The sequence below is a fragment of the Durio zibethinus genome, chromosome 18 (assembly GCF_047325235.1).
Source record: "Durio zibethinus cultivar Kanyao isolate XHJ-2024 chromosome 18, ASM4732523v1, whole genome shotgun sequence".
NCBI lineage: Eukaryota > Viridiplantae > Streptophyta > Magnoliopsida > Malvales > Malvaceae > Durio > Durio zibethinus.
This window is the reverse complement of record NC_143179.1, coordinates 22,387,720-22,399,152: the sequence shown is the minus strand read 5'-3', so window position 1 is coordinate 22,399,152 and position 11,433 is coordinate 22,387,720. Positions and strand designations below refer to the sequence as shown.

The window sequence follows — 11,433 nt, the reverse complement described above, 5'->3', positions numbered from 1 at the left end:
TTTTAATATCATGTTAAATATATAATTTAAAATAAATTAATTATCATGTGATAAATTTAAAAAAAAAATATTTTGACTCTAATATTATATTAAGCATAAATTTAAAATTAATTAACGATGAATGTAATCTAAATATAAGATTATATAAAATTAAATATTTATTACATGAAAAATAGTACCACTTTAACGTTATTTGTTCTTTTTTATCTCTTCTGGAAAGGAAGCCAGGAAGAATAATTAGACCAAAGAACTTTTGGCAAGGTTTCTCTCTCTCTCTCTTTTATTTCTGTTTCTTTTCTCTAAAAACTTTCAACTGAAGTTATCCATATCTGATCCTCTTTCTCTGTTTTATTAAGATATTTGGTGTAGTTTGAGATTGGTATGTTCTTTGATTCAGCTTTGACCGTTGGATCTTTCAGCTGCTGGGGTTATTGATTGGATTTTGCTTTCTGGGTTTTGATTATTTTTTTGGGGATTGAACTTTTAAAGCTTTAGAGTTGAAAGAGCTGGTTTTTAGTGTTTGGGTTTAATCATTTTGCTTCTTTGGGTAATGTGAATTTTGGTCAGAAACTTAGAAGAGAGCTGGTAAGTGGCCTAAAGGGCAAAAAGAAAGAAAAGAAAAGAAGATTGACTGGTAGATAAAAGAGAAAGACCTTAAAACAAAGCCCTTGAAGAAGAAGCAGAAATAAATGCTCTAGAGTTTTCACTTTTTTTTTTGTCTAGTAGTTTGATTCAAAGATTTTTTAGGGTCATGCCGGCTGACTTGGATAATTCCTCCGCTGCTTCCGGTGAAGCTAGCGTCTCTTCCACCGGTAACGAAAACCCGCCTCCGAAATCCACCGTCAAGAAGAAGCGTAACCTTCCTGGAATGCCAGGTACAGTAAACTAACTATCCAATAGTCAATAAACTGCCAAGCTTTGTCCTATTTTCTATTTTTGGTTTCTTATTTTGTTGTCAATTACAATTTTTTTTGGGGTTGCTGCAGATCCAGATGCAGAGGTGATTGCTTTATCTCCGAAGACTCTTCTAGCCACGAACCGATTTATTTGTGAAATTTGCAATAAAGGGTTTCAAAGGGACCAAAATCTTCAGCTTCATAGACGAGGCCATAATTTACCATGGAAGCTGAGGCAGAGAACGAGTAAGGAAGTGAAGAAGAGAGTTTATGTTTGTCCTGAGTCCACATGCGTCCATCACGATCCATCAAGAGCTTTAGGCGATCTTACGGGAATTAAGAAACATTTCTGTAGAAAACATGGAGAAAAAAAGTGGAAATGCGACAAATGTTCGAAAAAATACGCTGTTCAATCTGATTGGAAAGCTCACTCTAAGATTTGTGGTACTCGAGAGTACAAATGTGATTGTGGAACACTGTTTTCCAGGTATTCAAAACAATCTACATATTCGATTTGTATTGGAAAATTTTGGATCTTTTGTGGGATTGATTGTTAATTTTGTTTTTTGCAGGAGGGATAGTTTTATTAACCATAGGGCTTTCTGTGATGCGTTAGCAGAGGAGAGTGCTAGAGCTCAAACACAACCTCAGCCTCAGAATCAGAATCAGGCTGTGGCGAATGCCAATTCGGACTCCGACCTGAAAGTTCAGGCTGTGGATTCATCACCACCACCTTTGACGGCATCGGCACCATCACCACCACCAGTGCAAGCTCCAGCTCCAGCTCCAACTCCAACTCCAGCTGCACCAGCTCTGCCTCAGTCAACTAGTGTTGTATCTTCTTCAGTTTTGCCAATTCAAAGTTCTGGTAAGTTTTATATATTACCAAATTTGGAAATTTTCGATCTTGTAGTTTAAATGTTGTCCGTTCTGATTTTGTTTAAATAAAACGAAGACAAAGTTTTTTGTTGTTATTATGTCTCTGGATGAATCTTGTAGCATAGTAGTTTTTTTGTCTGTTACTGGTCTTTGTTGTTTACTGGAGGTTTTAGAAACTGGGCTGGTGAGACTGAGATTTAGGAGGGGAAGGATAGAAGGAAAATAAACCCATTTTCTAAACTGTGAGATTCAATTTGTGCAATCTTGATAAATGACCGAAGTGATTCAAAAGCTAAAAGAAAAGAGAAGTGGATTTAGAGAAAGGAAACCATTATTGATTCTGCTTTTTGCTCCAAAGTTCTTTGATAAAGATAAGTCATTTAACTTTCCATGCCTCTATGTTTTAGACTTTTAAGTCAGGTCCCCTAATTTTCTATCTGCCTTCTATATCGCTTCTTGTTATAGAATTGCCTGAAAATCCCACTCCTATTGTGGAAGAAGCTCCACCTCCGGCACCAGTTGGTGTAAATGGAAATTGTAGCAGTAGCACCAGCTCAGTTAGCAATGGTAACAGCAGCAGCAGTGTATTTGCTAGCTTATTCGCATCCTCAACTGCATCTGCGAGCTTACAACCTCCACAATCTCCAGCTTTCACCGACTTAATTCGAGCTATGGGTGGACCAGATTGTTCAGCTGGCCTCGCTCCATCTACTTCTACCGAACCAATTTCTCTGTGCCTTTCAACCAGTCATGGCTCATCAATATTTGGAACTGCAGGGCAAGAGCGCAGGCAGTATGCACCACCGCCACAACCTACTATGTCTGCCACAGCACTACTGCAGAAAGCTGCTCAGATGGGAGCAGCAGCAACTAATGCATCCTTGCTTCGTGGTTTGGGTTTAGTATCATCATCTTCATCTTCTGCACAGCAACATAATTTGCAATGGGGTCAGAGACAAGTTGAGCCTGACAATGCCTCTGTTGCAGTAGGACTTGGACTTGGGCTTCCTTGTGATGGAAGTTCAGGATTAAAGGAATTGATGATGGGAACTCCTGTATTTGGTCCTAAGCAAGCTACTCTCGATTTTCTTGGGTTGGGAGTGGCTGCTGGTGGCAGCCCCAATGGTGGCCTGTCAGCTCTAATGACCTCCATTGGAGGTGGACTTGATTTTGCTGCAGCAGCAACATCTTTTGGAGGTGGAGATTTTACCAGCAAGGACATTGGAAGGAGCTCATGACTTGGGAGAAATAAGAACTAGTCTTCTCCATTTGACTTTGGGGAAAATATGCCTTGTACAGCACCATCTGGTATAGAACTATTTGGGGTTGCAGAAGAAAACGATGGTTATATATAATTTGTTCTGCTGCCTTCCACTTGACAATGGCGAAAATGACTTTGTTGTGGCAGTATAGCCTTTGTAGAATAAGGTAAACTCAAATATCAGATGTATTAGGACATTGGATGTGTAAGGTTGCTCTATCTGAAAAAAAAAACGAACAGTAACATCTCTGTCAAGAGATTTGGTTAGTGGAGGCATTCTGACGTTCTTTGTGTCAGGTTTTTCAATCTTGGAAACATAGGAAAACAGCAGGTGGGGATGTATTTTGGCTATTTAGATTTGTAGCCGCAGGCATAGACGGATATGTAGTGGAAAATTAGCAGTAAAGTGGAATACCAACCTGGACTGGCAAATTGCTGAAAATGGAAGGAATTTGGTTGATTCTGATCAATTGGCTTGGATTAAGGTTCCACTTTGTTTGAACCAAACCATTCTGTTATTTATATTTTCAATTAATTTAAATTTGTTTTGTTTATTTTGTTTTTCATTCTTTCTAAGCTTACAAAACTGTGCCTGGACACTTCTAGTAAAACTGTCTCACAATTCCATCAATGGAAGAAAGGGAAACTTTGGAAATGGGATTGTGGGAATGAACTCAAATTCTGCCTGAGTTTCTTGTTGAACGTAATGCAGTAAGGGTTGATATATTGTCTGTATGATTAATTTCAAATCGAATTTTTCAAAATCAAATCAAATTATCTAAAATCGAATTAATTGAATTATATTAATTTATTTTCATTAATCATAGATATATCATCAGTTTAATTAATTTCAAATCGAATTATTTAAAATCGAATCGAATTATCTAAAATCAAATTAATTGAATTGTATTAATTTATTTTTGTTAACAAAATTGAATTTATTAATCAACTGAATTTAATTCAATTAATTTAGTTAATTTTTTTTATTAACTAAATAATAAATACGTTTAAGTTAAATTATATTTTAAACTCATAATTTCTCATATTTTAAAAAATGCAATAAAATATTCAAATATCAAAATATTATGTTAAAAATTTTAACAATTTATAAAATAAAATGATCAATTTTAGGTATTTTTCATTTTACATTTGGAATATATATATATTTCAATTAAAATTTCTATTAATTCGATTTTCAAATTAAATTAATCGAAAATCAATCATTTTTATTAATTAGCTTAAATTAATTTGATAATCTATGCATTAATTAAATTAAATTAATTTGATGAATTAATTCAATTAAAATCGAATTATCAATGCATTAGTGAGAGAGAATGAGTCAATGATGACTGCAGAATCCATTGGACCACAAAAAAAGAGAACAATAACTCTGCAATGTAGAGTAATTTTCATGCACAAAAATGGAGATAGGAAAATTAAATGAAGATATTATTGGGGTCCCCTCCTTGATTTCTCAAGTCATCTAAAGTCCTGACCCCATGAAAATGTCATCTCAATGATCCTTTCCAGCCAGGACTTTTAAATGCCAAGTGGTCGGTTGACGAGAAAGGCATGGCCCCTTGATTTCATTTTCCAAAGTCCAAATCTGATTTTGTCTTTGATTTCTTCTGCACGTTTGTTTCCATTGTTTGATTCACTGCAATTTGATGAATTGTTAATAATTTAATCTTAGTAGTAGTTAAGTACAAGTAATATAATAATCTGTGAGCTTTGATGATTAGACAAAGTATAACACACGCCATATTTAAGAAATTATCAAATTGTGTTGCACTTTCTTTTAAATATATGTTGGTTGAAGATGTATAATATTCAATCTCCAAAACAATGAACCCCACGTTCTTGTACTGCTTCTGATTGAAGGGCAGGATAAGATTGATACAATCAGCAATGTCTTTTTCTCTGCATTTACAAATTCATTTGAATATGAAAACTTTATCACAAGCATCTGTCAGGTTTTAGAACAGACACTTGATTAGGTTTAACTCATCAGCTTTCCATTCAAGTGCCAAAGCACTGAAAAAAGTCTAGGATATACAAAACGACTTGTCTCCTACTATCAAGAATGTTGCCATTCGTTTTTCTCTGCTGCTCCAAACATGGATTTTAGTGACCATGGTGTTCACATAAATTGGTCCCCAGGCTTTTTTTGTGCAGGGACACGTCCAAAAAGATGCTGCAGGTTTTTTGTTGTCTCTCCTTATCTTCTCCATTAATGGAGGTGTTCTTGAAGCATGGCCTAAAGGGAGTGTTACAAGAAAGGGGATGCTTAATGCATTCCTGTGTTAATAGCTTGATATTGAACATTAACAGGGGCAAAAGCCAAGTCCTTGTGGATAATGAGGCATTGATGGTTGCCCCTTGTGCAGTTGCAAGACAGTATTAATGTCAACTTGATCCATTAAGCAGGGCCCCGGTCCCAGAGATTTAAAGATTTAAAGAAAATAATATATCAGTAATCAGATGTCAGTAGCAATGGCAGTCTGTCTGGACAAATTTTTTGTTTAGTGTCACTCATAATCTTCAATTTCAACATTTTTTTGAGTTTTGAATTGTCCTACAGATTGGACTAAACATATATCTCTGTGAATTAACAAGTTCAAACAGCCTCAAGTACACAACTGTACAAGACATCAACTGTTGTCACTTGTCACTGTAAATGAGATGTATCCTGGACCTACGATTTATGTTCAGGAAGACGATAGAGTGGTTGTCAAGGCACCAATCTTACTCCATACAACATTTCAATCCACTGGTAAGAAAATTAGTAAATTTCCTTCATTTTTTCTTCTTGCACACCATATTGCTACTAAGCGTATCAGTAATATCGGTTGATTTGGTTTCTGATCAAAGGCATGGAGTTCACCAAAGTCTAACTTGCTGCTTTACCTTGCTCAACCGGTGAGGCACACTCTTCTGGCATGCTCACAGATCATGGCTAAGATAAGAGCAACAGTCCATGGTCCCCTCATTACCTACCCCAGGCAAGGTGTTAGCTACACGTTTGAGCCTTCCCTTGAAGAGCATGTGATTGTACTAGGTATTTAACTTCTACTTCTTTGCTCGTTTCTTATTTACCAAGCTTCCTTTAGTCTACAAGGGTTTATCAATATGTATCAGAAATTTTCCATGCTTTTTTTGGGTTGTTGTTTCGACAGGAGAGTATTAGCTTCGAGACATCCAGGATTTGAAAAGAAATGTGAAAGAATCAGGAGGTTCCCAAGGCTTAGATGCCTATATTTTGAATGGTCATCCTGGTCCCCTCCATAACTGCTCTGGAGACGGTACACCAACTTTAAATTCACTGAACAAACAAGTATATCTTAATTTCATTGCTGTTAAAATATTGATGTCGGGGTTCCTTTCATTTAATTTTGTGCAGATTTATACACTATTAATGTTGGGGAAGAAGTTAGAAGTATCTTCTCAGAATCATTAATGCAGCTCTTCACATGGAACACTTTTTCAGGGTGGCTAACCATACCATGACTGTTGTAGAAACGGATGCGGCGTACACAAAAGCCTTCAGTCTCACTTCTGATTAAAGCAGATCAGCCCATTGGAAAAAAAATTCGCGGCCATGGCCCCTCACATGCGAGCAAAAAATGTTCCTAATTTCTTGAATAAAACATCTTATGCAATTCTCAGTTTCACAAAGTCAAATGCACCAGCCGAAATGGAAGTAAACAAATCAGCTCGAAAGTCATCTTTCAAAAGGTCGATGATACCTTGTGAACCCATCCTACATGGGGATATCTGGATGTGCACACTATATTGGGACTGTCTGTGGCTTTTCTAGTGAAGAATGGAAAAGGCCAAATGCAAACTTTACCACCTCCACCTCCTGATCTTCCAATCTGTTAATAAATTTCTAGTCTGCAAATCCGTGTTGGGTTTTCCTTTTTGTACCATATCTGTGTCTGGTTCTATGCATCTAGTAGTTTGATTAGTTGGTAATAAGTCACGTCATTCTGAGGATTGTTGGCAGACAATTGCAGTGATAATTCAGATTTAAAGCCAATCATATAAGACGTTTATCTTGTTTTCCTTGACCTGAATAGACAAGACAAGATGTTATAAAAACTTTCAAAATCAGTAGAAGGATTGGAAATGTCTAGTTGATGTCAAAACACTAAATCTGTTTAGACAGTGTTTCATGGTTTTCTTCTTTGTTCTTTTCCCTTCTGATAACATATTGGAAAGGCCCACTTTTGGTTTCATTAAATGGGCCAAAACAAAACCCAATTTTAAGAGACAATCACAATGAGCTTAAACTTTAATGGGTTTTTCAAACTTCTGAATGGATAAGCAGATAGCATCTTGGGCTCGTGAACGAGCGGTGGATAAGGACCGGTAAACAGTCAGACACCATTTCCTAATGCTGCTCAAGATGCTGAGTTTCACTATTATGGTGGCAAGCTTGACGATATCACTGTTGTTGTGTCTTATATAACTAGCTCTGCCAATGTGCGAGTCTTCTGCAAGTTTGCCACAGGTGGGTTGTAGTGTTGGAAAGCACATTAGTTCAGTTTTTGGCCATGAAACCTAATGAAAGAAATATTCTTATTTGCTTTTCAATATTCCTTTTCATTTACAAATTTTGATCCTTGCTTCGTTAGTTCAAACAACTTCCATAGATTAATGATTATATAGCATGACAAATAATCCTAACAATTGCTGGGAAGTTTGAATAAACCAAGAAATAAACAGCTTGGTGAAAATTTTCTAATTGTTAGCTTGAGGATCTTATATCATAGTCAGGATGGTTTATAAAGAAAAGCAGGGCCGAAATGGCTGTCTCAACCCTGTCATTTGGAGTAAAAAAATGGAAAGAGCTTAGTTCAGTCATTGGTGAAAGAAAACGAAAGAGCTTATTGAAGATCAGCATCCAGAGAACAGAGATCATAAAGCTTTTTTACATCAAACTTAAACATGGAACCTAATTGCCTAAACTCAAGATAGCATAGCAGGAGAGTCCTTTATTCACTACTCATGCAAAAACCAAGCACTAGAAAATCCAACATGGGATGGATTAAAGTTAAATCTCCCACACTTTCTTCGGAACTCTTCTTTGGCCCTCGTCATTGCCTTCTTCTTCTGTTTCTCTTTTCTCTTGTTGCCCTCCTTGCTTCTCCCTCTCCCACCTGGCCTCCTCTTCTTCTTGTTCTGCTCTTCTTTGTCTTTCTTGCTCCTGTCTCTTGGCCTGCTTCCTAGCTGCAGCTTCTTCTCGACCTTGTCCTCCTTTCCTTCTTCTGGGTTCTTCTTGCTCTTGTTCTTCCTTCCTTCGTCTTTCTTTCTCCTTCTCTTCTTGTCGTTTCCTTTCTTCTTCTTCCTGTCTCGCCCTCCTTTGCCTTTCTTCTTCCTGTCTCCGGGCTTCCTCTTGCTCTTTCCTTGCTTCTTCTTCTCTTCTCTTCTTTTCTTCCTCCTCCCTCTTCTTGGCTTCTTCCTCTTCCTCTCTCTTTCTGGCTGCTTCCTCCTCTTTCCTCCTGGCTTCTTTCTCTTCCTCTCTCTTTCTGGCTTCTCCCTCCTCTTTCTTCCGGGCTTCTTCCTCCTCCTCCTCCCTCTTCTTGGCTTCTTCCTCTTCCTCTCTCTTTCTGGCTTCTTCCTCCTGTTTCTTCCTGGCTTCGTCCTCTTCCTTCCTCTTTCTGGCCTCCTCTTCCTCTCTCTTTCTGGCCTCTTCCTCCTCTTTCTTCCTGGCTTCTTCTTCTTCCTTCCTCTTTCTGTCCTCTTCCTCCTCTTTCTTCCTGGCTTCTTCTTCTTCCTTCCTCTTTCTGTCCTCTTCCTCCTCTTTCTTCCTGGCTTCTTCCTCTTCCTCTCTTTCCCTTTCAATTTCCTCCTCCATTATGCTTTCCTCTTCCTCAGCACAAGAAGTACAATCAAATATGACTGAGTCTTTCTGTGGAGTTAAAAGCTGATCAATTGTTGTGTTACTGACATTGAATGACACAGCCAAGATCTGTCTATCCAGGAACCCTAGGACAGAGCTCTTCCCTGCTAGAAATTGAGGATAGTTTCTATTTGTCGATGTGCTGAACCCCATGAAAACAAATGAATCATTGTTGAAAGATATCTGAGCCATTGCATGGAACATTGGTATAAGAAATACATCTCCTTCCTTGACTCTGAACCTCAAGTTTTTGCAATCAGATTCATTAGCATTGCTCGAACAAGCCACCCGAATCATCCCTTGACCTTCCAACACTACTGCTATCTCTGAAGCTCTTGAATTCCAATGTGGCCCCATCATTGAACCCTTCAGAAAATTACACAAATAAAATCTTTTCAATTGGTGTCACTAAAAATTTTCACTTTTAGCAAATGCACTATAACTCTATATGAAAAGCTGTGTAAACAAACCTTTGTCAAGTTCACCATGAAAACTCCAATGTTGGAATCCCTCAATAAACGCAAGTCATTTTTGTCCACTGTTAGGCTCCAGCCGTTACAATTTTTGAAATCTGGATCTGCTTCAAGAACATTATATGCTTTTGTTTTCTTCTTCTTCTTGCCATTGATAGAATCGAAGCCATCCCTGTTGCTCCCTAGAAAGGCTTTCAGGAGTCGAGTTTGCCATTCGAAGAAGATCTTCTTCTTCTTTGGTACTGCATGAATTATTGCAGGTGGTTTGGTAGCTTTCATTATTTCTTCGATCACATCCTCGGGTACCTTGAGACAGAAGTTCACATTATATATAGAATTATGCAGGAAAATTGGCATAGAGCAGAATCATCTCCATGTTCTTTTTCTGTAATTCATGTCAAACTGAAATATCCATTTTCAATTTCAAATTTAACTACATGCATGTAGTTAAATGATTGAAGTACCACTTTCATGGAATTGGGTAACAAAGATCTCAAATTAGAAAGCTTCTAACCAACTATCCAAGTTAAAATCATACCTCAAAAGCTGCTTGGAGGACTTTGGAACCAAAGCCAAGGACCACATCACTAATTCTGGAGTATGCCCCAATCCATGGCTCCTGCATTTGTTAAATTTACAGACCAAAGTACAGACATAAAACTCAGTCTTCAGATTTTGCAGTCAAGTTAATTACTAGAATTAAAATAACAAGAAAGAAAGCATGTCATACATATATGTTCTCTTCTTTACTAGAGAAGATCGCATAAATTCTAAGTTTCTCTCTTTCAGGCTCTAAGCTGCTCTGTAGATAGAAAAATGACCCTGGATGCAGCCTATATATATCTCCTTTCCGAATGTTCACCGTCCTCATCTCATTATCATCAGTCCAACTCAACGTTCCACTTCCTAAACCAAAACTCGGTTCAAGGAAAAAATTGTGAAGACTATGAAATATTTCATGCCACTATATATATGATTAATTATACCATTGTAAATTGCAATTAAAATCACGTTACCCGTGTGGATATAAAAAACCATGTCTGCATGTAGCAGAACTGGAAGAAAAAGGGAGTTAGGCTCCATGGTGATGAATTGAAGATGGTATGAACCTCTTCTTCCATCACTGACTTTAACAGCTGAGATTTCTCCATATTCTGTCAAAACTAAGTGCTTCCTCTCATGTTTCGGCACCAAATACCCCAAAGCCGAAGCATTTCCATGCAAAGAAGCTTCAACACTTGGAAAGGAAGCAAGAATGTAAAAAACTGTGAAAAGTGAAAATTGGAAAAACGAGGTTCCCTTCAGCATTGTTTCAAGAGATGAGAATCTGAACACTATGTTAAGTGTTGGCCAAGGCAAAATTAGTTTGGTTTATATAGAAGAAAGTGGGTGATGGGGGTTAGAAAGTTACGTTACGTGGGAATTCTGTTAAGACACGTGCATGCCCATGCAACAGGTGGCAGGAGCTTGGAAGAACTCTTCCCGCTAAATTACAAAGTGGTTAATTTCCAATTCAACAGAGAGGACAGGGATCAAGCATGCAGCGGATTAATTTGAATGAGTGGCTTCATCTTCTTAATTTCCGCAACGACCACGTGGTTCCAGCAGCAAAGGATATGGCGGTGGATACGGAGTATGGACTGCAGTCTGTCTCACTTCTCTGGGATGATGGTGGCCTGGCCTCTGGCTTGCACAACAAAAGATCCAAAGTCTTATCTTGGAAAACCAGATGAACCAGGCCTGGCTCTTTTCTAGATATTGCAGATTGAAGTATGTTCAATTTTGGGCTTGGATTATAGGTTCTGATTTTACTTTTTGCACAAGGAAAAGGGCATAAAGCCCAGGGAATGCAAGTTAATTACCAACTGATTGATAATCAAATTCAATGTTGGGCATAAAGCTGATTGATAATCAAATTCAATGTTGTAGTTAACATCATCATGATTTTTCCAAGTTAATTACCAACTAGTGCTTGACTATGATGCTTTAAAATTCGGAATCAAGTGGACTATCAGAATT

The 11,433-nt window shown here is 37.6% G+C and overlaps 2 protein-coding genes and 1 long non-coding RNA gene across 4 annotated transcripts; 2 read left to right on the top strand and 1 right to left on the bottom strand.

Annotated features, from left to right (window-relative positions):
* Positions 1-219: 219 nt before the first annotated feature.
* On the top strand, positions 220-3,590 carry LOC111300036 (zinc finger protein GAI-ASSOCIATED FACTOR 1-like). 2 transcript variants are annotated; one of them, XM_022895638.2, is made up of 5 exons: positions 220-261; positions 748-875; positions 987-1,383; positions 1,469-1,764; positions 2,241-3,590. In XM_022895638.2, the coding sequence occupies exons 2-5, from the start codon at positions 752-754 to the stop codon at positions 3,011-3,013; spliced, it is 1,590 nt and encodes a 529-aa protein (XP_022751373.2). In that variant the 5' UTR covers positions 220-261; positions 748-751; the 3' UTR covers positions 3,014-3,590. The 2 variants fall into 2 exon arrangements, with proteins under 2 accessions (XP_022751373.2, XP_022751372.2); XM_022895637.2 differs by having other exon boundaries at positions 220-875.
* A 1,275-nt stretch (positions 3,591-4,865) lies between these two features.
* Positions 4,866-6,962, top strand: LOC149513887 (uncharacterized). The gene is made up of 4 exons (XR_016330052.1): positions 4,866-5,809; positions 5,908-6,094; positions 6,213-6,338; positions 6,437-6,962. It is a non-coding gene; the product is annotated as an uncharacterized LOC149513887 (long non-coding RNA).
* Positions 6,963-7,906: 944 nt separating this feature from the next.
* Positions 7,907-10,759, bottom strand: LOC111300776 (vicilin-like seed storage protein At4g36700). Its single transcript, XM_089747980.1, has 5 exons — positions 10,431-10,759; positions 10,145-10,320; positions 9,953-10,033; positions 9,412-9,720; positions 7,907-9,307 (listed from the first exon to the last, which is right to left on the bottom strand). Exons 1-5 carry the CDS (start codon positions 10,720-10,722, stop codon positions 8,093-8,095), a joined length of 2,073 nt encoding a protein of 690 aa, XP_089604106.1. The 5' UTR covers positions 10,723-10,759; the 3' UTR covers positions 7,907-8,092.
* Between the last annotated feature and the right edge of the window lie 674 nt (positions 10,760-11,433).

Bases quoted from the DNA above. Each gene is read 5' to 3' on its own strand.
- LOC111300036 (XM_022895638.2), top strand. From the start codon at position 752: ATGCCGGCTGACTTGGATAATTCCTCCGCTGCTTCCGGTGAAGCTAGC. The intron at 1,384-1,468 runs GTATTCAAAACA...TGTTTTTTGCAG, and splicing joins TGTGGAACACTGTTTTCCAG to GAGGGATAGTTTTATTAACC. The intron at 1,765-2,240 runs GTAAGTTTTATA...TTCTTGTTATAG, and splicing joins TTTGCCAATTCAAAGTTCTG to AATTGCCTGAAAATCCCACT.
- LOC111300776 (XM_089747980.1), bottom strand. From the start codon at position 10,722: ATGCTGAAGGGAACCTCGTTTTTCCAATTTTCACTTTTCACAGTTTTT. The intron at 10,034-10,144 runs GTATGACATGCT...TAACAAATGCAG, and splicing joins GTAAAGAAGAGAACATATAT to GAGCCATGGATTGGGGCATA. The intron at 9,308-9,411 runs GTTTGTTTACAC...AATTTTCTGAAG, and splicing joins TCATGGTGAACTTGACAAAG to GGTTCAATGATGGGGCCACA.